General features: G+C 53.5%; 1 protein-coding gene across 1 annotated transcript in view; it reads left to right on the top strand.

The window, feature by feature from the left end:
* Positions 1-2,909: 2,909 nt before the first annotated feature.
* Positions 2,910-23,666, top strand: part of SORL1 (sortilin related receptor 1) — a 37,607-nt gene continuing 16,850 nt past the window's right edge. The window contains exons 1-24 of the mRNA XM_042832143.1: positions 2,910-3,113; positions 8,880-8,996; positions 9,072-9,197; positions 9,927-10,088; positions 10,680-10,747; positions 11,371-11,551; positions 12,608-12,709; positions 12,853-13,022; positions 13,312-13,504; positions 14,085-14,202; positions 14,842-14,915; positions 16,080-16,168; positions 16,244-16,422; positions 16,931-17,117; positions 17,991-18,119; positions 18,328-18,413; positions 19,446-19,618; positions 20,068-20,199; positions 20,672-20,763; positions 21,423-21,669; positions 21,964-22,102; positions 22,357-22,530; positions 22,689-22,802; positions 23,207-23,329. Of these exons, the coding sequence (XP_042688077.1) occupies positions 2,910-3,113; positions 8,880-8,996; positions 9,072-9,197; positions 9,927-10,088; positions 10,680-10,747; positions 11,371-11,551; positions 12,608-12,709; positions 12,853-13,022; positions 13,312-13,504; positions 14,085-14,202; positions 14,842-14,915; positions 16,080-16,168; positions 16,244-16,422; positions 16,931-17,117; positions 17,991-18,119; positions 18,328-18,413; positions 19,446-19,618; positions 20,068-20,199; positions 20,672-20,763; positions 21,423-21,669; positions 21,964-22,102; positions 22,357-22,530; positions 22,689-22,802; positions 23,207-23,329 (3,379 nt within the window). The remainder of the gene's footprint in view (positions 3,114-8,879; positions 8,997-9,071; positions 9,198-9,926; positions 10,089-10,679; positions 10,748-11,370; positions 11,552-12,607; positions 12,710-12,852; positions 13,023-13,311; positions 13,505-14,084; positions 14,203-14,841; positions 14,916-16,079; positions 16,169-16,243; positions 16,423-16,930; positions 17,118-17,990; positions 18,120-18,327; positions 18,414-19,445; positions 19,619-20,067; positions 20,200-20,671; positions 20,764-21,422; positions 21,670-21,963; positions 22,103-22,356; positions 22,531-22,688; positions 22,803-23,206; positions 23,330-23,666) is intronic.

The following is a 23,666-nucleotide window of genomic DNA, read 5'->3' as shown; positions in this document are numbered from 1 at the left end:
CCAGGAACTGTATTCCCCCCACACCCATGGCTCAGCCCTCATTTCCCTGCATCCCGCCCCTGTTCTCCCCTCCCCTCAGTTACTCAATCCCCACGTGCACATGAACTCTGGATGCGCAGTAGCTTGGCGCTCAGGCAAACACCAAAGGTCGAGGCAAAGGCTGGATTAAATGTGACAACAGCAGCACAGACCTTGGCACATCGGCACAGGGCCCTGTCAGCATCGGAAAAGCTCTATCCCTGCCCAGCACCCTTCTGCCAGCCCTCCTGCAGGGCAGCACAGGATGTGCCACATTCCTCGGGCATGCGACCTTCCCCTGCACCCTGCATGCAACAGCCCACCTCCTATAGAACCACCTCTCTCCTACACGTGCCCCCATCTCTCAGCAGAGAGGCTCCAATTTACACTGAAAACAAATCCTTCTCCCGGTTGCCTTGGCCATAGAAAGCTCTGCCGCACCGCGGAGCCCGCGGGCCTCATGCACTTTTAGGAGCGGCCGCCAGGTGGCGCTGCTGAGCGCTATGCCCTCACCGCCGGAGCCCAAAGGCCGGAGCCCTGTCCGTGTGTCCGTGTGTCCGGGTGTCCGTGTGTCCGTGTGTCCGTGTGTGTGTCCGTAGGCTGCGACCTTACTGCAGATATGGCTGACCATCGTCCCTTACAGGCTCTCCTGCTCTTGTAGGCAGAGTGATGCTATTGCTACACCCAGCAGTGGGACAGCCGTGCCAACCCTACACAGGGGATGCAAATGCCCAGCACTGCTGCCTATGGCATGCCAACATGCCAGCACACACATCCCACAGAGCTCCTCACAACCTGAGAAGCGAGTGCTCATACCTTGGTAGAGGCTGCCACAAAGGAACATCCCTCAGCACATGAACACTGCACCACAGAGCTTTTCTACTCTGAAAGCGACGTGTGCACACAACCAAACACACACAGCCCCACAGCACGTGGTGTTGCTGGCTCCCCTGCAGGGAGATGCTCTCAGATCACCGAAGCTTTTTACTGGGGTTGTTGTGATATGGCCCCAGAATCAGGTATATTCTTCAGTGCAGCTATTGCTACACCAAAGGGAATGCAGACCAGGGGAAGGGACGTACCATGCCGTACCATATATGTGATATGTGCCCAGCACAGCTGAGGAAGGGTTCCTGTATCCCTGCACACCATTCATTCCTAGCAGACAGCCCATAGGGGGCCACTGCGCTGCCTGCACATCTGCCCACAAACCTCCTGTGTGCTGCCTCTTTGGAAGATGCTTGAGAACAAAATGGGGTCTGCCACTGACATACCCAATACACCTCCTGTCTGGGAGAAGAACCTCCTGCTCCCTGTGGCTTTCCCAGCCCCTCTGTAAATGGGGTCATTTCAACACAACACAACCTTCCTCTGCAGGCAGGCAGCAGTGCTGGATGGGGAGACTCATGTACTGTGGGGACTTAAAAAAGGCCAATCTGCCCAGGAAAAGCTCCCTTGAACATGACAGTACATTCATATCTCCTTCTCATATCATAGAATGGAATGGCCTGGGTTGAAAAGGACCACAGTGTTCATCCAGTTCCAACCCCATGCTATGTACAGGGTCACCAACCACCAGACCAGGCTGCCCAGAGCCACATCCAGCCTGGCCTTGAATGCCTGCAGGGATGGGGCATTCTACAGCAAACAGCTCTTACATGGGGCTATAAACAGAGGAATTGCAACACCCAGCCTCCCCAAGAACAACCCTGGGGCTCAGACTGGACAGCAAGTGCTCACACAAAGAGCAAACCATCCTTGGGCCGGTTCCTCATTTCTCACCAGTTCCTATTCTACTCTGAATCAGTTTCTTCTTTTTTTTTCTTTCTTTTTTTTTTTTTTTCTTATTTTTTTTTTCCTGGGGATTGGGGCAGCACTTTGGGGAAGGGATGCTGTTGTGTGTTGGGTCCCTGCTGGTCCCACCTGGAGACAGCAGCTCCACGGATCCATGCACAAACATCTATCAACTCTCACCCCCGTGACCTGTGGTCCTCCAGGGGGACATTACCCTGAATCGAGACAGCTAAGAGCTTTATTAGGAGGGCTTCTAATTGTATTGGCTCCGTAATTGAAACACGCTAACTAGGTTTCTAGGCAAAAGGTACCTCTGGGAACACTCTGGGCAATGTTTCAGCTGTTACAGCCAGCAAAATGCAGGGAGCTGAGCCCCCCAATGGTGGTCTGCACTGTCCCCATGTCACCATACATCACCTCCACCATGCAGATGGGTCACAAGGCTGGCAAACACGGTAATCCCTGCGATGCACAGACTTTGTAGCAGCTTTGGCTGAAAAGCCCTTTTTTTTTTTTAATTTAATGTTTATCTTTCACTGTTGATTTTTGGTTGTGTACTTTGCCGATTTTCACTGTTGATTTTACACTGTGTACTTTGCAGTGCTCATTTCTATTACCGCTTCAGACAGCTTCCCTTTGACCAGCTCTTCCTTGTCACTGCTTTTCTTACCACCGACCTCCCATCACTTCAGATTGCCAACTTAGGACCGTGTACCTCTTTTTTCCGTGTTTTTTTTTTTTTGTTTAATTGCCAATTTCTGAGCTCTGAGTTTCTTACATCCGATATTTAAGCCTCGCTCTTTTTTCCACTCGCTCTTTCTTCAATCTTTTTCTTTTTCCTCTCGTGTAACGGCTGCTCCGACACCCTTTCCGCTAAGCCTATCGATGACATCGGACTTTCCCCGACGCCCGCATCCCTCGGGCCCGGTTTACCCCCGGGATGATGAAGCGTGGAATGGGGGGTGGGGGGGGGGGAAGAGCACATCGTTCTGGGGGCGGTCGCGGGGCGGCGCGGCGGAGCACATTGCACATTCTGACCGGGCGGCGGCGCGGCTCCATCGGTCCCGCACGGCGCGGCCCGGCCCCGCGCCACGAACATGGCGACGCGGTGCAGCGGCGGGGCGAAAGGTGCCGTTCTCTCCCCGCACCGCCTCGCCTTGCTGCTGCTGCTGCTGCTGCTGCTGTCCGAAGGGGCGGCGGGGGGCGGCTCCTCGCTGTTGCTACGCGTCCCTCCGGAGGCACCCGATGAACCCCCGCGGAGCCGCCGTGCCGCGCAGGAGCCCATCCAGGTGTACGGACAGGTGAGCCGCGGTCGCGACCTCCCCCTCTTTCCTCCCTTTCCCCCCCCCCTCCCCTTTGGCAGGGTGAATGCTGCGCTGCGTGGTTCCCCCCTCCCCCTTTCCGGGGCACCGCAGCCCCCTACTGAACCTACGAGCGCCCGCACTTACCCTGTTCCAAACGGAGCTGACCGGGAGATGCTGAGCGCGGTTACATCTATCCCCGCATCTCCCCCGGTTGGTGTCGGAGCCATCGCGACCCAGCCGTGCCGCCGGGTTGGCAGGGCACGCTCGTGGGTCTGAGCCGGGGACACGGCCAGCTTGTCCCCAGGGGATGGGAACCCCACGGCTGGGAGCTGCAGCTGGCATCTGTCTCCCACTAGATGTGCTTAAATGGGACGTTTCGACCCTGAAACTGGGCTGAAGGGGAGACTTTAGAGCAAGATTGTGCTGTTGTGAGGTGCTGAGCCTGCTCTGTAAGGAGGGCTTCTCCCTGGCTGCTTGTCTGCCCGGCTGGCCCTTGCTTATTGATGTGAGGAGCTGGCTGACCACAGAAAAGCATACAGATGGCCGTCCCTGAGAGCATCCCTGCGCAGGCTCCATTAATTAGCAAGTTTTGCTGCCGGGACCAGCATCCTCCTCTCCCTTTGCCTCACTTTGGGGGGGAAGTCAGAACAGGACACGCTGCCCGTGTGCCTGCCCTGGAAGTCTGCAGGCTGCCATTGCCTGCCCGTTATTTTTGTGTTTTACCCTATATGCCAAACTGTGAGCCATTGCCTCGTGTGACCCCGCTCGCTCAGGCTGCTCATGTCCCACTGTGTAGCCCGTGTGCTGCCTGAGGGCAGCGGCCACATCTGCATTTCCCTCCTATGGAAGAGGAGAACTTTCCCTCTTAACCTTCTCCGTTCCCAATGACTTCCCCTTCCTCTGTACTGTCAGGACATATGTGGGGCATTTTCCCTTCAGCCCCCCCCACAGCTATCATTCAGGCCACTTCGACAGGTCAGGGTGGAGAGCAGCACCCATAGCCTGGACTTGGAACACTTGGAAGGCTGCAGTAACATCCAGAGCAGGACACAGAGCAGGCAGGGGGGTTTTTGTATACAATTGGCCTCTGCCGGGTCTTTTCTCATTGCCTGAAGCTTTTGGAAGGGATTCGTTGGAGCAATGAATTGCTCTCACTGGCAGCATTACACAAAACAGTTGCAGACTTTAATGCTTTATTTTAATTTTAATAAAAATTGGCCCTTCTGCTGCTTTTGGATGCAAGCATATTAAAGCCCAGGTACCAGACTTCACCAGGACTTCACTAGGCCTTACACAACCCTTCTGAACCATACAGTGCTTTACATCGTGGTGTCTGTTACAAAAGGAATTAGGATATAACCCGCATTGTGGTGTATGAACAAGAAGGAAAACAAAGCCACATGCTATACTGCTTGCTTCCAGTCACAAGCATCATGTGGTCCCCACCCCTCCTGTATCTCTGTGGCTCCCCTGATGCTGGCAGGGTTAGCAGAGGGACATCAGCAAGGTGACAGTGCTTGGAGTGAGCCACTGAGAGCCCTGCAGGAGACCCTTCTCAGGGGCATGTGCTGCTCCCTGTGCTTGGCAGTGTGCTCAGCCATATGCTGTGTGTTGGCTCGCCCTGCCCTGGTGTAACCTCATGGCACTGCTCGTGCAGAGCTGCCCATCACTGCTGGAACACAGCCGGGGGACTGATGGAGTGACACGTTGTGACAGCCAGAACTGGAGCTGGGGGTGCACTCCAAAGCCACCGCGGCTTCTCCATGGCACTGCACAGCTTGGCAAATTTGGCAACGGGCTCTGGACACTGGATGGGTCATTTCTGCAATGCCACTGATGGGAAGCATCCCCTGAGCAGGACAAGTGCTGCTTATGCCCTTCAGCACTCCCTCAGTCCCTGTGAGCATCCAAAGCACTGCACACTGCCCACCCTATGGCTTCATTACAGCGGTGGAGACTTATCCTCATCCCTCTGTCTGGTTTTTCCATCCCAGCCATCCTTCAAATCCCATCCCATCCTGGGGATAAACCAGCAAAGAACCACTCAGCCTGTGGACAGTACAAGAAGAAGGGCACATGAAGCTGCTGCTCCTGCTGCCTACCTGTCAGGTGACGCTATCTCATGGGTACTGGTGTGGCAGCAGCAGACAGTGATGGATGGTACTGGGCAGGAAGTGAGCTCATCTGCTGACCCTGCAAGGGGAAGGTGATGTGGGTTAGGGACAGCATTTGCAGCCATTGCTGCCCACCTCAGCATCCACCTGTCCCTCCTAGGACCATGGAGTCAAATCATCTCAGAACCTCCTTCGCTCTCAGGTCCTGCTTGCTGGTGACAACCTCTCCTGCCTTAGAGGAACACCAGGTTCCATTGTTTTCTGGCTATTTACAATTGCACTGTAGGAGGACTACATGACCTTCTCTCAGCCCACCCTTGAGGACCTCCCCAGCTGTCAGTGCTCAGAGAACCAGGCACTTCTGCATCCCACATGGATGACCACCAGCTCCTCCCCTGTGCTGTTACTCAGTGACCTTCATCTTTATGACAGCTTTGCAAAGCCCAGCAGAGAAGAATTCATCTCCTGTTAAAATCACTGCACTGAGACGACTTTGTGCAGGAGACATTCCCATCCTTGTTGCACTACAGCTCTTACAGATGACCAAGAAAGCAATGCACTCACTGAGAGAGCAGCCTCCTTCCTTGCCAGAGCAGACTGCACGGTGCTGGTGGGCAGAAAGGTGTTTGGGTTCATTGGTTGCTGCCTTGAGTGCCCCCATAAGCTGCCAGCATGCAGCAAGAACAGCTCCAAGCACAGAGCACAGGAGCTCTTCTGAGGCCATGAGCATCCTACAACCCACACCATGCTGCAGAACCTTTCTGCTCTCCAAAACAGAGAAATGTGCATTGCAGGATAAACACCATCCGGCTCCATGACCAGAGAAATCAATCACAGCCCATCGGAATTGAACCATAATTAATTGTGACCTACATTACCCATGCCCTGGGTGCTGGCCGCACATCCTGGTACAGCTCCCAGGCCCTGAGCCCTATCCTTCCTCCCTTCTTTGACTCATTCCTGGGGAAAAAAGCAGTGCTCCTGACCCAACCCCACTATCGTTTTCCTTTCCTTCAGGCACAACAGCAAAAGGAGAGCTCTGCTGGCGGTAGCAGAGAGCAAACAGCTCTGCAAGCAGATGATTTTGGTATTAACACAATTAACAGGGGCCTGGCGCTCGCTGAAATGAGTCACTCGTGTTTCATATGGGTGATTTCGGGCCCTGGCATTTTCAGCCCGAGCCACAGGCAGAGCCGTGGCAGGCACAGGAGGTGGCTTAAAATACCATGCAGGGATGGAACAGATGCTCTGTGCTGAGCAGAAGGTGCAGGAATGGAGCGTCGGTGGGATGCACGAGGAGCGATGCGTGCCACCAACACAACCACTGCAGTGCCACCAACGCAATGCACTGCAGCCCCCCATGATGCCATGACCCCCCCTTTGGCTTTGCTCTTCTGCCACCCCAATGCAGCAGGGGCTCAGGGAGCACGAGGGCTTGGCACCTCAAAGCCTCAGAGGTTTCATGCCTCGCCAACACGCTCACTTATCCTTTTAACAGCCTATTAATTATTCAGGAACGATCTCGGAACCGTGTTTGTTGTTAAGCATCCCATTTGCTGTTGCTTAACAAGGATGGGAAGAAAGAGCCACGATCCCCACACATCTCTTTCCCTCGTGCAGCCCTGGTGTGGTGTTGACATGGAGTGCTTCGTTATTAACAGCCCTTCCCTAGGTCAGGTCAGAGTCCTGCAGCACAGGACAAACCCTTCGATGCATGCTTTGCTCCAAAGCCCACTCTGAGGCAATGCCATGCACTGCAAGTACAGCCCATGTCCTCCATCCATCCCTGCACAGAGCTCACAGGGATGCCCTTCATGCTTGCTCCAGTGTGATGGTAGCTCCAGGGTTGCTGTCTTGCTCTAAACCAGGGGTTTTGGTTGTGGGGAGATGCTGTTAACAGAAAGAAAATATGAATGTGAGCAACACTACATAAACTGTGTTAACTAGAGATACAAGCAGCCTCCCCTACATCTTGGCTTCATTTCTCCCCTCGTGGACTTCATTTGGCACCTTACATATTAGGAGGACAAATTAGAGTTTCATGCATATTTCATATATCCTTAATCACTTGGCAGAAAGCAAAACACAGCCCCATTACGATGATTTTCTACTAAGTGCTGTTTCCATTGGGCACCAGCCATTGCCTGCTCGTGGATCCAGGCAGCTCCTTAAGGAGGTTTCTCCAGTGGCTCAGTGCAGAACCAGGGCTCAGCTGCTGCCCAGGCCTTGGCTCTGCCGCACAGCCCTGGTCCCCTGCTCAAGGACAGCACTCTGTCTGCGGTTCAGTCTCTTTGCTCACAGGGAATAATGCTTTAGAGGTCATTTGGCTGAGTTTAAAGCAGGGCACGGGTCAGAGCCTCCTCTTGTTTTGTTTCTCTAGCTAGCCTAGTGTCAGATTTCTTGCAGAACAACTTGCAAAGTGCTACTGAAAATGTCATGGAGGCGTCAACAAACCCATCCTGGAGAAAACACATGGGGAGGAGATCAGGCTGTCCCCAGGAGGGGGCTTTGTGGGCAAGTTCGCTGCTGCTGACCCATCATTGCTGCAGCCTTAGACCCAAACGAGTGGCACTAAGCAGCTCCTGCTTGTGGAAGAGTCAGATCTGATGGAAAAGGGAAAATGGGGGATGCTGGGGTGGGGACACAGAGCTGCCATGGGTTTCACACTGTAGGTTGTGTGTGGGGAGCATCACCCTCTCCTTCCTGCATCCCCAAGGTCTCACTGACCCCCACTGCTGGGGTGCAGCCGCCTGCAGTCCTACATCTCTGCTCTGAGCCCCAGGTGGAGGCACACAGCCCAGCAGCTGCAAGCACCAGCCCTGGGGGATGCTCACTGTCCCCTTGTTTGCTTTCTAATTTGCTCCTTTTTTTCCTTTTGCACAAGCCCATTACGTAACAGGGATTTGGGGACTTCTGTTTCACTTGCCTCTCTTGGACTAAAGCCATCATTTTTTCCACACGTTTCTTTGCCCATCACTGGGGGGCGGGGGGTGGGGGAGGGAGGAGGAAACTGCTGGGTACCAGCCCTAAGCAGGGCTTAGCCCTGTATTTCTACAGCTCCCTGCAGACGCTGTGTTTTGCAGAGCAGCACCTCCAGCCCTGCTGCAGCAATGCTGCGATTATTTCCCCATAGAAACCAGCCCTCCAGGTACAGCACGAGCACAGGCAGCAGTGGGTTTGCTTGCACCTGTTTTGGATACCTGCACGTCCTTCTAAGCACGGAGATCACTGTAGGAAGGTGACTCTGTTTGTGTTGGCCCTTTGCCTAGCCAGCCCGGTTTGTATCGCTTCTTCCTCGGTTTTAGTTTTGGTTCTGGTCATCTCACAAATCCTCTTTCTCTGAGGAAGAATAAATGAACTTCACACTCATGGGTTGCACAGCGTGCTCGCAGCAGATCCTCCTTCACCACCTCCTCCCCAGGGAAGGTCTCTCTCAGTGCTTTAACCGCTTGGCAGCTCACAGTGAGCACTGAAATCCAAGCAGTGGTCCATGCCCTGTAGCCCTAACCCTCCCCCTGACCCCACAGGGTCCTGTTGCCCCTGGGATTGCTTCAATACTCTTCAGGTTTGAACGCCTTATCCCATTGCATGCATTCCCCAGGAGGAGGGGACCCTGTGCTCCGGCTCACGGTGCCCATTCCCTTTGCAGGTCAGCCTCAATGACTCCCACAACCAGATGGTCGTTCACTGGGCAGGAGAGAAGAGCAACGTGATCGTGGCCTTGGCCAGGGACAGCCTGTCCTTGCTGGGCCCCAAAAACAGCGACGTAAGTGCCGTGAGCTGCCTGTCCCTTGCCTGGCATCCTGCAGCCCTGCTCCTGTAACCGGGTCTCTTGCTGCAGGTCTACATCTCTTATGACTACGGGAAGAGTTTTAAAAAGATTTCGGAGAGGTTCAGCTTTGGGGATGGGAACAGCAGTGCGGTGGCCATCGCTCAGTTCTACCACAGCCCAGCCAACAACCAGCGGGTGAGCGGGGCTGAGGGGGGCACGGTGCCCTGTGGTGCCCCTCGGGGTGCAAGGGACTGAGGGAGTGGGGTGGTGGGGGGCTGCACCCACAGCGGCTTGTGCTAACAGAGTTAGGGGCTGTGCGCCCATCAGCATCATCATAGAATCATTAAGGTTGGAAAAGATGTCTCAGATCTCCAAGCCCAACCCCAGCCCATCCCCACTGTGCCCACTGACCATGTCCCCATGTACCACAATTCTTCCAGGGACTTCCACCTCCTTGGGCAGCCTGTGCCAGTGCCAAACCACTCTTTGGGAGAAGAAATTTCTCCCAGTACCCTCCCCTGGGACAACTGAAGGCCATTACCTTTCATGCTCTTGTGGCACACTTAAGTTTACCTACACCAAAGCCACCTCTCTTCTGGCCGAAGCTCTCCTGCAGTGGTTTGAGCCATCCTGGCTCTGCAGCTCTCCATCCCCATGGATATTCCCATGTCCAAAGCTGGGTTGGAAGCACTGGGGCATGGACACACTCACCCACATCGCTGCATCATGCCAAAAAACTCCACTCTGCACACAGCAGTTGTTGGCTTCAGGGACCTCAAAGAGCAACGGAGTGTGGTAGAAGTGTGGGAACAAGATCCTCTCCTCCAGAGTTCTCCCTCTCAGGTGCTCCCCAGGACTTGTTGCTGTCATGGGTAGCTTGAGCCCTGCTCTGATTTTCTTCCTTCTCTGTCCTTCTCTCCCCAGTATATCTTTGTGGATGCCTTTGTCCCTTACCTCTGGATCACCACTGACTTCTGCAAGAGCATCCAGGGCTTCTCGATCCCCTTTAGGGCAGCAGATCTCCTTCTGCACAGCAGGAACCCCAACCTCGTCCTGGGCTTTGACAGATCCCACCCCAACAAGCAGGTGAGCACAGCTGCCAAGGCACGAGGGCCCTGGTTTTATCCCAGTCACTCCTGACTCCCTCATGGAGAAGAGAGGAACCTAAGTCAGAAATCTACAGTGCTTAATGTGGTTTGCCCTTGGAGACTGGGATCCGGAGTGGGGCTGGTGTGCCTGCGGGTTGGTATGTTTATTGCTGCTGTTGCTGGTGAAATAAGAGATACCATCTCTGCTCAGGAACTTTGCCCTCCTCCCACCCGCAGCTGGGCAGTGGCAGAGCACTCCTATGGCTGTGACATGCTCCAGGAGGGAGAGGCTCTGCCCGCAGGTTTATCTTTGCAATTGCACACACCACGAGCACTTTAGAGCAAGTTATTTTTATTTCTGAGTTCCTATACAACCAGGCAGCCCTATAAAGTGAAGGCAGTGTTTTCCTGCTTGGGTGGTTTTCACCCAGGCAGGGAAGTCATGGACGTGGTGCAGCTTTGAGGTGGATGTGTCCCTGTCCTCCTTCTGCTGCCTGAGCTTTGGTGTCTTGGAGGTCGCCCTCCCTTGGGTTGCACACTCTGAGAGCACTGCATGATCCAGGCCCATCTCTCACCTTTCCCATTGCAGCTCTGGAAATCAGATGACTTTGGCCAGACCTGGATAATGATACAGGAGCACGTGAAGTCCTTTTCCTGGTATGTGCTGTAGCTTTGTGTTCCATCCAGCTCCCTCCCTCCTGGCTTTCTGTCTCCCTGTACCACCGTGTTCCCAACCCCATCCCTGGGCTGATCATGTGGGCCATAGGCTTTCTTCTTTCTCAGCCACCAGAGCTGCTCTGGCCATCAGCTGTCACCAACATTCAGGTCCCTCCTGTTCTTATCCCCACCATCTCAGCCATTTCGCCACACGCTTTGCAGATTTCCAGCTTATCTCCTCAGGGTCACACAAGAAGGGACATCCCCTGACAAACAGGGCTTGTGACATCTCCAACCCCATCCTTCCTGGCCTTAGCTGAGACACAAATAGGAAGCACAGAGCCCCAGATAACATCAGGAGGCGAACACACCCATGCAAACTTCATTACAATCACATTCCCCACATTGTGACCAGTCCTCCTTCCCCTCTTGGAGTTCCTGGGCCATGCAGAGCTTTATCTCCCTTTCTGGGCTCTGCACCCTGCTGAGGCCAGGGCTGCTCCCGTTTCCCCAGACCCTGCATGCCAAACACGTCTCTTTAAAAGGCTTTGGCTCCTCTGTGCCTTCTGCACTGCTCTGTGAGTGCAATGGTGATAAAAACCTTCTCATTCTTTGCTGTCCAGGGGTGTCGAGCCCTACGATAAGCCCAACACAGTGTACATCGAGCGGCACGAGCCCTCTGGCACCTCCACTGTCGTTCGCAGCACAGATTTCTTCCAAAGCCGAGAAAATAAAGAGGTGATCCTGGAGGATGTTGATGACTTCCAACTCCGGGACAAATACCTGTTTGCCACAAAGTCTGTGGTGAGTCCCCGCAGCCTTCAGCTCACCACGCTGATCCTGCAGATGGAGCAATGCCGGCCGTGCTGTTGCTGCCCTGCACATCAGCAGGGTGGGCAGAAGTAGGTCAGGCTGTAGAGCACCAGGGCTGGAAACGCATGGGGTGGATGCGGAGGCAGGAGGGGGGACAGGGCTGGGTGAATGGAGGCCACTTGTCGTCAGGGATTAGCTCAAACGCGAGCTGGGACCAGGCAGCCTTACGTGCTGCAGCTTGGCTTATCTGTGCTCTCAGTGAGGGCAAGTCCTTCACAGATGACTGGAGACACCATGCTAGAACTCAAGGAGCAATTTCCTTTTTGTAAGATGCAAGCATTGCTTTTCACTTGCTGCTGCCACCGAGCCTTTTGCAAGGAGCGCTTTGCCCTTTGCAGGTGGCTCTTACATGCTCTCACCCTGCATCCCCAGCAACATCACCCCAATTTGAAGAGCGCTTTCAGCTTCTCAGAAATCTCTCTTGCAACTTCCAGGGCACGTTGCCTTCTTAGCTCTGTGCCTGCTGTGGTTAGCAGGAGATGCTATCTGGGTGCTCTGATGGGGTTTGGTGAGATGTTGGGGATGGTCGGTGTCCCCATGGAGATGGCAGCCCATCCTCACAACCCTCATGGACCAGAAGGGAGCTGGGACTTCCTGATTCCTGCTCCCCTCCCCAGGAGCTGTGGTTGCTTGGTGATATGGAGCCGGGGAAAATCAGGCCGCTTATTTTTGGAGCCTAAATCTGGGTTTGGGTGCTTACCGTTGGCAACCTGCACTAAACACATTGCCCCCAGCTTTTGCTTTTTTGGCTCGGCGCTGGTGTCTTTTCCTTCGTGCAACTCATTAAAAATAGGAAGGCAAGGACAGGCTGTTCTGCTCCAAACCAGTCTCTGTGCCTCCACCTGAGCTGCCAGAACAGGCAGCAGGAGGCATGCTTGTGTTTGCTGCTCTCCAGAATGCCGTCCCCACAGTGTTGGTTCAGGCACAGGGATGAGGGTGATTCTGGGGTTTGTAGCCACTCCTGATGTTTCTCTCTGCTCCCTGTAGCGCTTGCTGGGCAGCTTGCAGCCATCATCAGTTCAGCTCTGGGTTTCCTTCAACCGCAAGCCGATGCGGGTGGCCCAATTCGTTACCAAGCATCCAATTAAGGTAAGCAGTGGATGACCTCCCTGCTGCAGGGTGGAGAATTACTGTTAGCTATCTATGAGGAAATGCTACACTGACCTGTATGCAAACCCTGCTCCTGTGCCCATGCACTTATAGCCTGCACACCACTCCTTTGCTTCCCACAGGAGTACTACATCGCTGATGCATCGGAGGACCAGGTGTTCGTGTGCGTCAGCCACGATGACAACCGCACCAACCTCTACATCTCGGAAGCAGAAGGCCTGAAGTTCTCCCTGTCTTTAGAAAATGTGCTCTACTACAGCCCAGGAGGAGCAGGCAGTGACACTCTGGTCAGGTAGTGTGCTCCAAAGTACACAGAATCATCATAAAATGCCTTAGGTTGGAAGGGACCTCAAAGATCATCCAGTTTCATCCCCTTGCTGTGAGCAAGGTTGCCAAGCACTACATCAGGGTCAGATTGCCCATGGCTCCATTCAACCCAGCCTGGAGCACTTTCAGACAGATCCCTGGGCACACCACTCATCACCAGCCTCCACCTGGGCATAGAACTGCTGACCACAGCCCTCTGACTGTGGCCATCCCACCAACTCTTAATTCTTTATCCCCTTGGCTTTCCCTTGCAGATATTTTGCCAATGAGCCTTTTGCTGACTTCCACCGTGTCGAGGGTGTGAGAGGTGTGTACATTGCCACGCTGCTCAACGGCTCCTTCAGCGAGGAGAACATGCGCTCCGTCATCACCTTTGACAAGGGAGGCACCTGGGAGCCCCTGCAGCCCCCGGCAGAGACACGCTATGGGGAGAAGACACACTGTGAGGTGAGAGCTGAGCCAAGCTCCCAAAAGGCAGAGGGGTCCATGGGCTGAGCTGCCTGCATGGGAAATCCCATCATCAGATGGTATCCTGGGCTTCATCAGCAGAGGGGTGGCCAGCAGGGACAGGGAGGTGATCATCCCTCTCTACTCTGCTCCTCATCTGGAGTACTGTGTCCTAAAGGGAGCCTACAGACAGGAGGGGAATCAACTCTTTGAGAAGGTAGATAACAGCAGGACAAGGGGAAATGGTTTTAAGTTGAGAGAGGGAAGATTTAGGTTGGATGTCAGGGGGAAGTTCTTTACAGAAAGAGCGGTGAGGTGCTGGAACAGCTGCCCAGAGAGGCTGTGGATGCCCCGTTCATCCCTGGAGGTGTTCAAGGCCAGGTTGAATGGGACCCTGGGCAGCCTGGTCTGGTATTAAATGGGGAGGTTGATGGCCCTGCCTGTGGCAGGAGGGTTGGAGCTTCATGATCCTTGAGGTCCCTTCCAACCCTGGCCATTCTGTGATTCTATGATTCCAAAGCAGAGGCTGCAGGATGAAGTGGGACTGAGGCACTGATGACGGTGTGCTTTGCTTCCCCAGCTTTCCCAGGGCTGTTCCCTCCACCTGGCCCAGCGCCTGAGCCAGCTGCTGAATTTCCAGCTGCGGAGGATGCCCATCCTCTCCAAAGAGTCGGCACCAGGGCTGATCATTGCCACCGGTACCATTTTTCCTTCTGTTGCTGCTCAGGGGCTTGGGAGCACATTATTTTAAAGGCACGAGGAATTGGGTGGCATCTCATTTGTAGATGCAATTAAAAGAAAATGGAGTTTACAAACATGAGTTGGACTCAGTGATCCTTATGGGTCCCTTCCAACTCAGAGTGTTCTATGATTCTATGAAGTGCAACTAAATGGTGCATTTTGCTGCCCTGTTCTGCACTGCAGTCCCGCTAATGACTGTATGTACATGTCAGTGCAGTGTGGTGACACTGCAAACCTTGCCTGCTTCAATCCACTCCTCTTTCCTACCCCTTCCCAGCTGGAGGGTTCCTTGGACGTGCAGGGATTGCTATTTGTCTCACTTCTTCGCTGTAGAAAACAAATGATGGAACATTTGCAGAACCACCAGCTCATTTTGTTTGATCATGTTTACAGCCATATGTTTTTCCACGGCTGCTTTTAAAACTTGTGATCGTCCTTAACATATTTGATTTTAAGAGCGCTGGCTTACAGTGGGAAAAATCAGCTCCTCCATCACGGCATTTTGCTCACAGACCAGAATAGCTTCGAGGCAGCTGCCTTCATTTAAGTGGCTGCTGTGTCTACCTGCAGAGGGATGACTGTTCTCATTCTCCTAGGCTCCATCGGCAGGAGCATGGCGAAGAAAACCAACGTCTACATCTCAAGCAGCGCTGGGGCGAGGTGGAGAGAGGTAAGGGCTCTGGTTGGCAGCTCAGCACACTGGCAGCAGCACAGATTGGGGAGCTGCAGCCCATAGGCAGTGAAGGTGACCTGTGTGCACACATCAAAGAGCTGCAGCCAGAAGATGCTGAATGCCCCTTGTAGCAAAACCATCTTTGGATGCAGGAGCAGGCGCGGTCGCCTCGTGCTGAAGGCAGCGGGTTCAGATGCAGCTTGAGCTCTGTTTGTTCAGCTCGTAGAACGTGTCCTCAGCACAGGTCAGCCGGTCCCTTGTGGACAGGACTGACAGGCAGAGCTCTGCACAGTGCCTGGAAAGGCTCCAGCCTCTTCCCAGACCGCGGGATGCTGCCCTCAGTGTATGCAGATCTGGTGCTGTTTACTGAGCGGGTGTTTGGTCTGCAGCGGTATTTTTGGTCTGCCTGTGCATTCTGCTGTGAGCATAATATGGTATTTCAACATCTGCAAGCGGTTTCATCACATGCATTAGGCAGCCTCCTTTTCCTCCCCTTAAGTACCCTGTGGGCAGGGTTAGTGCCGGGCACGCCGCGGGTCTGGCTGCTGTCACAGCCTCTGGGTTTCAGTGGAACTGTAGTGTTCATGGACAGAGAGAGCAGCCGACTGCTGTGTCTGTGCAATCCTCCTCTGGCTCGCAGGCAGTTTTGCTTTGCAGAGCAATTAAACCCCATGAGGAACAAGCAGAGCCTGGGCACACCGCACAGAGCTGCACCTTTGTGCTCTGTGCAGAGGTGTGGAATGGCCTCGCACTGCTGTTGCTCAACTGAGAGGAGCAGCAGCACAACATTTTCTTCCTGGTTTTGGAAGCTGCTGGAAGGCTTATTGCTCTGCAGAGCGCTGTTTTGGTCTCAAAAAGCAGATAAAAGGCACCAAAGTGTTCAGTGACCCTAGCAGAGCTTCCCCAGGCAGGTTGGTGCATGGTGGAGTTGGGTGGATCTGTGCTTTCTGTTTTGAACCCGAAAAGGAAAGCGAAAGTGGTTCTGTGCTGAGGGGAAACACAAATGATTTCCTTCTGGAGGTGACATGCTGTGCTGCAGGTGATCTCGGTGCTCCACTGGGGCATCCTAATGCACAGGAACAACGTGGGGTCTGCAGAATGCCCTGGCACTCTGTATCCCCATGCCTGACCTTCTTCCTTTCACCACTGTTTCTCTTCCAGGCACTATCAGGACCCCACTACTACACCTGGGGTGACCACGGGGGCATCCTGGTGGCCATCGCACAGGGCACGGAGACTGACCAGCTCAAGTAAGGGCTGCAGCACAGAACTGGGATGCCAGGTTGGGTTTCCCCATTGCAGCCACCCCCATCCTTTTCCTGCAGGTACAGCACCAACGAGGGAGAGACGTGGAAATCCTTCACCTTCTCAGAGAAGCCAGTATTTGTGTATGGGCTGCTGACAGAGCCTGGGGAGAAAAGCACCATCTTCACCATCTTTGGTTCCTACAAGGAGAACGGCCACAGCTGGCTCATCCTGCAGGTCAACACCTCTGACGTGCTGGGTGAGCATCCTGCCCTGGCTGTTAATGCTGTCACCGAACCCCAACCATCATCACTGAGGGATTTGTTCGACAGGAACGTGGAAGAATAAAAGCCTTCTGAAGGCTTTGCCCATGAATGTTTTATAACTGGATCCGGCTTTGAATGCGAGGCAGCGTTTTAATCAAAGAGCAGTTAAGCTCAGCAGAGGAATTTGCTCGACTGAAATTCGTAGCAGATTCCCCTGATGTTTTGTTAGAAGTGGATCTGTTTGGCATCCAGAACGGCTCCAGTTAAACGAGGCACTGCAATTCCCCATCAGTGCAGCAGAGCTGCTGGGCTGAGCATCGCTGCTGTCTGTCTTGGGCTAAAAACCTTGTATCCAGGGCAAAACATTCGTCTCGTGCCAACAAAGGGCATCCTTGTAGGGTGCCAATGGTCTCCGCAGAGCTGCTCCCACATCCCGAGTCCAGGTGCCCCATAGTGCAGTCTGGGGTGCCCACCTTTGACCCAACCTTGTCCCTTCTCTAGGGGTCCCCTGCACAGAGAACGACTACAAGCTGTGGTCGCCCTCAGATGAGCGAGGCAACGAGTGCTTACTGGGGCATAAAACTGTCTTCAAAAGGAGGACTCCTCATGCGACGTGTTTCAATGGGGAAGATTTTGACAGGCCTGTCATGGTCTCCAACTGCTCGTGTACCAGGGAAGACTTTGAATGGTAAATACCAATTAATTTCCTTTGGTCTGGGTTGTATGTCTGAGATAAATATCTGTGACCAATTGCTCTGAGTGGACACATGTCCAATTTACTCTGCCCTTTGTATCGCTGCTTGATTTTATAGCAAGGAGGAAACTAAATAGACTGAAAGCATCCTTTCATTAATAATGGGTCGTGAGACTTAATTAATGTCCCTTGAGCCTTTGGGGAACCTCTGAAAGGCTCTATACAAGAGGAAGATATTGTTAATCCATCACCTTCTTTCAAATGACGGCAGACAATTTACTGTCACACGCAGAGATGCTCTGCAGTGCAGCCCTGTGACCCCACAGCCGCAGGAATGCAGCTGGCCCTGCAGACTCATTTCATCTGCAGCTGAAACCGCACAGCTGTCGGGATTAGGGAATGGGTTCTGGCACTCAGAAGCAAAGGCTTGGGGTTAGTAAGTGAATGGCTTTTTGCTGGCTGAGCTTTCACCTACAGTCCTGTCTGTCCCTTGCTGAGATCTAAGAGGAATCTGGCTCATCACAAGTCAGCTGGGAGCCTTTGAACCACAGCAAAACCAGAGTGGTATAGCCTCCTCCGCAGTGTTTCCCAACCAGCAGCACACCACAGCTCCCATCTTACAGATTGGAATGCTGAGGTGCAGACATGGGCCAGCTGGCAGGGAGCCCAGCCCCAGTGGTTGGCATGGGGAGGCTCATTGGTGGTGGAGAAGAGTCCTAAGGAAAGAAGCTAAGATGCACAGCTAAATATTAGTGTACAGCTAGATACTGGACTTCTGAGATCTTCACACTTTGCAAAAATAGCACAGCAAAGCAGCTCTGTTGTGCTTCTCTCCCTTCCCTGCTCACATCACATCTCTCCTTGCAGTGATTTTGGCTTTAAGCTGAGCGAGGATCTCTCTCTGGAAGTTTGCATCCCAGACCCCGAGTTTGCAGGGAAGCCCTATGACCCACCAGTACCTTGCCCTGTGGGCTCAACCTACAGGAGGACTCGAGGGTAAGCGTTGTGCTTGGGAACCCCATCCTCTAAGGGCTGGGATTTATGGTGATATGACCAAACACATGCACACACACCTTGCAGGTGACAGTAAGTGGACTTCATGCTGAGACATACAGCACAACGTCCAGCTTGTAGCTGAGAAGCACTGGCTGAACACAGTGGTGACCAGTGCTCCTGCAACAGCAATGAATTCTGTGTGTTGCAGCTACCGGAAGATCTCTGGGGACACCTGTATGGGTGGTGACATCGAGTCGCGACTGGAGGGGGAGATGCTGCCATGCCCACTGGCTGGTGAGTGCATAAGCGTGGCTTCAGCCCATGCTGCATTCATTAACTGGAATTATCATGAATTAGGCACGAATTAGTGATGCCTACAGAGGCCACGCCAAAGGCTGCCCTTTTGTCCTCGTACCCGTACCCAGTGAGACATCACCTCCATGCCTACTTACTCTCAAACATCCAAGGCACTGACTTGCTCCTGTGCCTGCACGCTGCCAGCTATTTGCATTCTGCTCTGGGCTGCTGTAATTTAATCTGCTGTCATGCTGCTGCTCGAGCCTAGGGCTGTTTTGATGCAGGCTGGTGTAGGTTCAGCCTTCGTCCCTGCTCAGCACCAACATGCTCCTCACCCTGCCATGCCCACTGAGCTATTTGGAGAGTTGCAAAGAGCCCGAAAAACAAACCCTTGCTTCCTCAGTTCCATGGTGCCTCACACCATGGGAACACTTTCATGTGCGGTGTCTGTTTCTTAGCTCCATATAATCCCATTTGGGGTGTGTAGCCAAAGCTGCTCTCTGACATCAGCCCCACTTGTTAATAGCATTAATGGACTTTACCTGCAGCACGCAATGCCTGGGAGCTCAGTCCCAGGCCGGTTTGGTTCTGCACAAACTGAGATCACAACCCCTCTGGGGTATTTCCCATTGGAAAGTGTCTCCCAGGACTCCCAGGTTTGCAGCACATTTATGTTTTTTTTATGAGAACTCAGAGGAACTGGGAGATGAGTGTTTTGTTTCTAGTTGGCAGCATGCTAATGTGTCAAGGTACCGGTCACAGTGCTTTCTGCCATCCCTACCTCCTCCTTCAGCCCTCTGAGATAAACAATAGCTGCAGTGTTGGTGCGAGGGAATAAGGGGAGCCGTAAGGCTATTAGCGTATTCTAATGAACCTAATCCCATTGAGACAAAGGGCCTTTGCCTCCCTTCCACTGCTCTGCTGGAAAACCTGCTCACTGCAATGAAAAAAATCTCCAATTCCCTCTTGACCCCACGAGCACCCCAAAAAACACAGAATCACTAAAAAAACCCCAACTCTGTCCCGCAGAGGAGAACGAATTCATCCTGTATGCCACCCGCTACTCCATCCACCGCTACGACCTCGCCTCTGGGCTCAGCCAGGAGCTGCCGCTGGCCGGGCTGCACGGGGCGGTCGCGCTCGACTTTGACTATGAGCACAACTGCCTCTACTGGGCCGATGTCACACTGGACATCATCCAGGTGAGCAGGGATTCACTGGGGCAGAAGTGGCAGCCTGAGAGTCAGCATCTTGTTTTGGGCGTTTCTCATCTGTCTGCTGTCGTAGAATCGATCGTAGAACGGCTTGGGTTGGAGGGGAGCTTAATGATCAGTGTGCTGGTGTAGTGCATTGATCTCAAATAGTGCTGAGCTTGGGGCATTGGGCTCCACAGCTGAATTACTTCCCACAAAATGTGTGATTCTGGAGGGTTTGATCCAGAAATTTTGGGATCTTTGGTTGAAACCTGACAAATCGAGATGCTTTTGCTTCCTGTGGCATACACTGATGTGGATATCTTCAGAATTATTCTGTTTCCCATTTTCTTTCCTAGGGAAGTAGAAAAAGGATATACACACATGGCTGTGCTAACCTCAAGGCTGGGAAGGTTCTGCTTTTTTAGTCCTTTTTTTCCTCCTTTTTTTTCCTCTAGCGTCTTTGTCTCAATGGCAGCTCTGGGCAAGAAATAATCATAAGCACTGGGTTGGAAACAGTGGAAGCTTTGGCCTTCGAACCACTCAGCCAGTTGCTGTACTGGGTCAATGCTGGAATTCCCAAAATTGAGGTACAGTCACACCACCTGTGCTGCAGGGGGGACTGCCCCAGTGTGCCTTTGGGGTCCCACTGCTGGCTGCCAACCTGCTCCCCACACTGCACTGGGTTCACAAAGCATCTCAGAATCATTTCTGTTGTAAAAAATCTTCAGGATCACTAAGTCTAGCCATCAGCCTGCCCTACTGAGCCCCATCACTAACCCATGTCCCTTAGTGCCACATCAGGACATCTCTTAAATACCTCCAACACTGCCCTGGCAGCTTGTTCCATTGTCCAGCCACCCTTTCCATGGAGAAACTCTTCCTAATAACCAACCTAAACCTCCCCTGACACAGCTGTTATCCACTGCCCCGCAGTGCAGCTCCTTGTGCCCATGGCACCTGTTTGATTGGGATAATATGATTTACTGCCACAGTTTTCATGCAGTTTCCCTCCATGCAGCCTGCAACCAGCACAATCCTCTTCTTTTGTTACGACTCCAGGTTGCCAATCCGGATGGAGACCTGCGTCTCACTGTCCTCAACTCCTCCATCCTTGAGCGACCCAGGGCCCTTGCGCTGGTGCCCCGAGAAGGGTAAGCAAGGATCTCCCACCTGCAGTCAGATCCCTTTTACCATGCAGATCAAGCCCTCCCCTTCAATGCCACAGCCACACAAGAGGAACCAGGGGGAGATGCTGCATGGAAGGCTTATCGCAGATTCATGGAATGGCTTGAGTTGGAAGGGACCTTAAAGATCATCTAGTTCCAACCCCCTGCCATTGGCCGCTTGCCCCCAGCAGATCAGGCTGCCTAGGGCCCCATCTGTAGCCTCATGTACTTCCAGGGATGGGGCATCCACAGATTCTCTGGGCAGCAGTTTCAGCTTTAGGAGGGAGCAATGAGGACCCCAATGCCGTGACGCTGATGTCACACTGGTAGACTTGAGCTGCCTCTGGCTATGTGCACATGGCCAGCAGAGCATGACAACACCACCTCCTCAACATCCACTTCTGCAGCTCATGGCTAGGTAACCTCCAGCTGCACTCGTGCCCCACAGACTGCAGCTCTGTAAGCCTGCCTTCTGCTCGCAGATCCAGCGCTGCTCTCATTTGAATTGCAAAGAGCTCCTTTCCCCAAAGGCACATCTTTCAAGAGACAGGGAATGCAAAGCGTTCACGTCTCTGCTTGATAACCTGCTCCCCTGTGACAAGCTGTGCTGTTCCTGTTGCAGCTAAGCTCTTTGCCTGTTGCAGGCTGATGTTCTGGACGGACTGGGGAGACTCCAGGCCTGGCATTTACAGAAGTGACATGGATGGCTCCTCGGCTGCCTGCGTCGTCTCAGAAGGTGTGCGGTGGCCCAATGGCATCTCAGTGGATGACCGCTGGATCTACTGGACTGAAGCTTACATGGATAGGATTGAGAGGGTGGATTTCAATGGTTTGCAGAGATCTGTCATTTTGGACAGCCTCCCACACCCCTATGCCATCGCTGTATTTAAGGTATTGCTGCAGCCAGCCATCTCCACTTTGTCCACATTTCCATTGCATGGTGGGAGCACTTAGCACACTGGGTAGGTTTGGTGGGAAGGAGCTAGCACATTACTCACTCTATTTCTGCTCTGGACGTGTTCCCCAAAATTCCTGCACCTAGCAACTCCTGCTTCCACTCCTGCTCAAATCCTAGTCCATGTCTTCCTCATCATCCTCACCATGGGCTGGGAGGGATTTGCACTCTGCTGCCCTTTGGCTGTGGGTGCTCAGGTGCTTTAGTACTTAGCAGTGTGTACCCTTCAGAACGAGATCTACTGGAATGACTGGTCACAGCTGAGCATCTTCCGGGCGTCCAAAACCAGTGGCTCAAGGATGGAGACGTTGGTCGGCCAATTAAACGGGATCATGGACATGAAAATCTTCTACAGAGGAAAGACGACAGGTAGCTAAGAGCACAAGATTGTCTTTGCTGGGGATATTGTTCCAGGCACCCACCCCGTAGCTCAGGACACAAACCATGGCTTTCCATGCCAGGTGCTGTATGGGGTCTCTGAGCTGCATCACTATGATTGTCAGAGCACTTCCCTAGCCTGCAGAAACATGGGGCTGCAACCTCAAACTGGGATGGGGTTGGGATGGGGCTTCCTGCTTGCCTACAGCCCCTGTTGATGGTGTCCCCTTCCTCCCCGGTGCCAGGACGGAACGGCTGCATTGCCCACCCCTGCAGCTTGCTCTGTTTGCCCAAGTCCAACAATGGCCGGAGCTGCAAGTGCCCTGAGGGCGTTTCCAGCACCGTGCTGCCCTCAGGGGAGGTGAAGTGTGACTGTCCTCATGGCTACAGCATGAAGAACAACACCTGCGTGAAGGAAGGTAACACCAGGCTTGGTCCCTGCTGTTGTTATTAGAGGTGGCAGCTTCTTCCATTGACGACCTTCCCAGCTGCCCTTGGAACAAGGAGTGTGTCTGATACCCAGGAACAGGGCGCCATGCCTCACCCCAGCTTCTTTTTGTTTTCTCCTCTGCACCAGAAAACACGTGTCTGCCCAACCAGTACAGATGCTTCAACGGGAACTGCATCAACAGCATTTGGCAGTGTGACAACAACAATGACTGCGGGGACATGAGCGATGAGAAGAACTGCCGTGAGTGTCCCATGGTGGCATTTGCCCATCCCAGTTTAGATGTCTGCTGCATCGGCACTGCATCTGAGCTGATGTCCCGCGCTCCCTTTGTAGTAGTCAGGGGGAGCAAGAGGTGTTCAGAGTGCAGTTCCTGCCCTAGGAACTGAATCTCAAGTTGGCTGGGTGAGCTGTAGCCTGCAGAGTTTCCCCCTCTATCCTCTGCTGGGGACACACTGCTCCCAGTCTGCAAGCAGCAGTGAGGTGGGATGCCCTTAGTCCTGCTCCCCAACTCTGACATGCACCTACGCTAATAACCCTGCAAGCTGTGTTGAGCACCTCTCAGCTCCCCTCTCTGCTTCACTCATGATGGATCAGCACAATCCATCCTTCCAGCACCGCCTTGACCTCCTCCTCTCCCCCATCAGCCACCACTGTGTGTGATGCCGAAACCCAGTTCCGCTGCCGGGAATCGGGGACCTGCATCCCCCTGTCCTACAAGTGTGACCTGGAGGACGACTGCGGTGATAACAGCGATGAGAGTCACTGTGGTGAGCTGCTCTGCTGCATGCCTTCTCCTTCCCTGTCCTCATGCAAGGGACCAAAGCCTGGTGCCACTGCTGAGAGGTTGGGCAGTGCAGTGCTGCTCCAGATCCCCCTCGTTACTCCCAGCCAACAGCTGCCTCCTCCTATCACTGCAGGAGATGACAGATGTGCAGTGATTTCCCCCATCGCTGCAGTCTGGCAGGGAGGTTCTGTGCTGTTATCATCTTTCCCTGCTCCTTGGGCCTTCCCCTGACCCAAAGCCAAATATTTGGTTGAGATTAAAGGCTCTTCTTGGGCAGCCACCCAGCAGGCACATGGCAGCGTGGGCTGCTCAGTGTTGCT

The sequence above is a fragment of the Centrocercus urophasianus genome, unplaced genomic scaffold, assembly GCF_019232065.1.
Source record: "Centrocercus urophasianus isolate 14NV4802_14NV808 unplaced genomic scaffold, USGS_Curo_1.0 seq_37, whole genome shotgun sequence".
Lineage (NCBI taxonomy): Eukaryota > Metazoa > Chordata > Aves > Galliformes > Phasianidae > Centrocercus > Centrocercus urophasianus.
The sequence above is the reverse complement of the archived record's forward strand: the minus strand, read 5'-3'. Positions and strand labels throughout refer to the sequence as shown.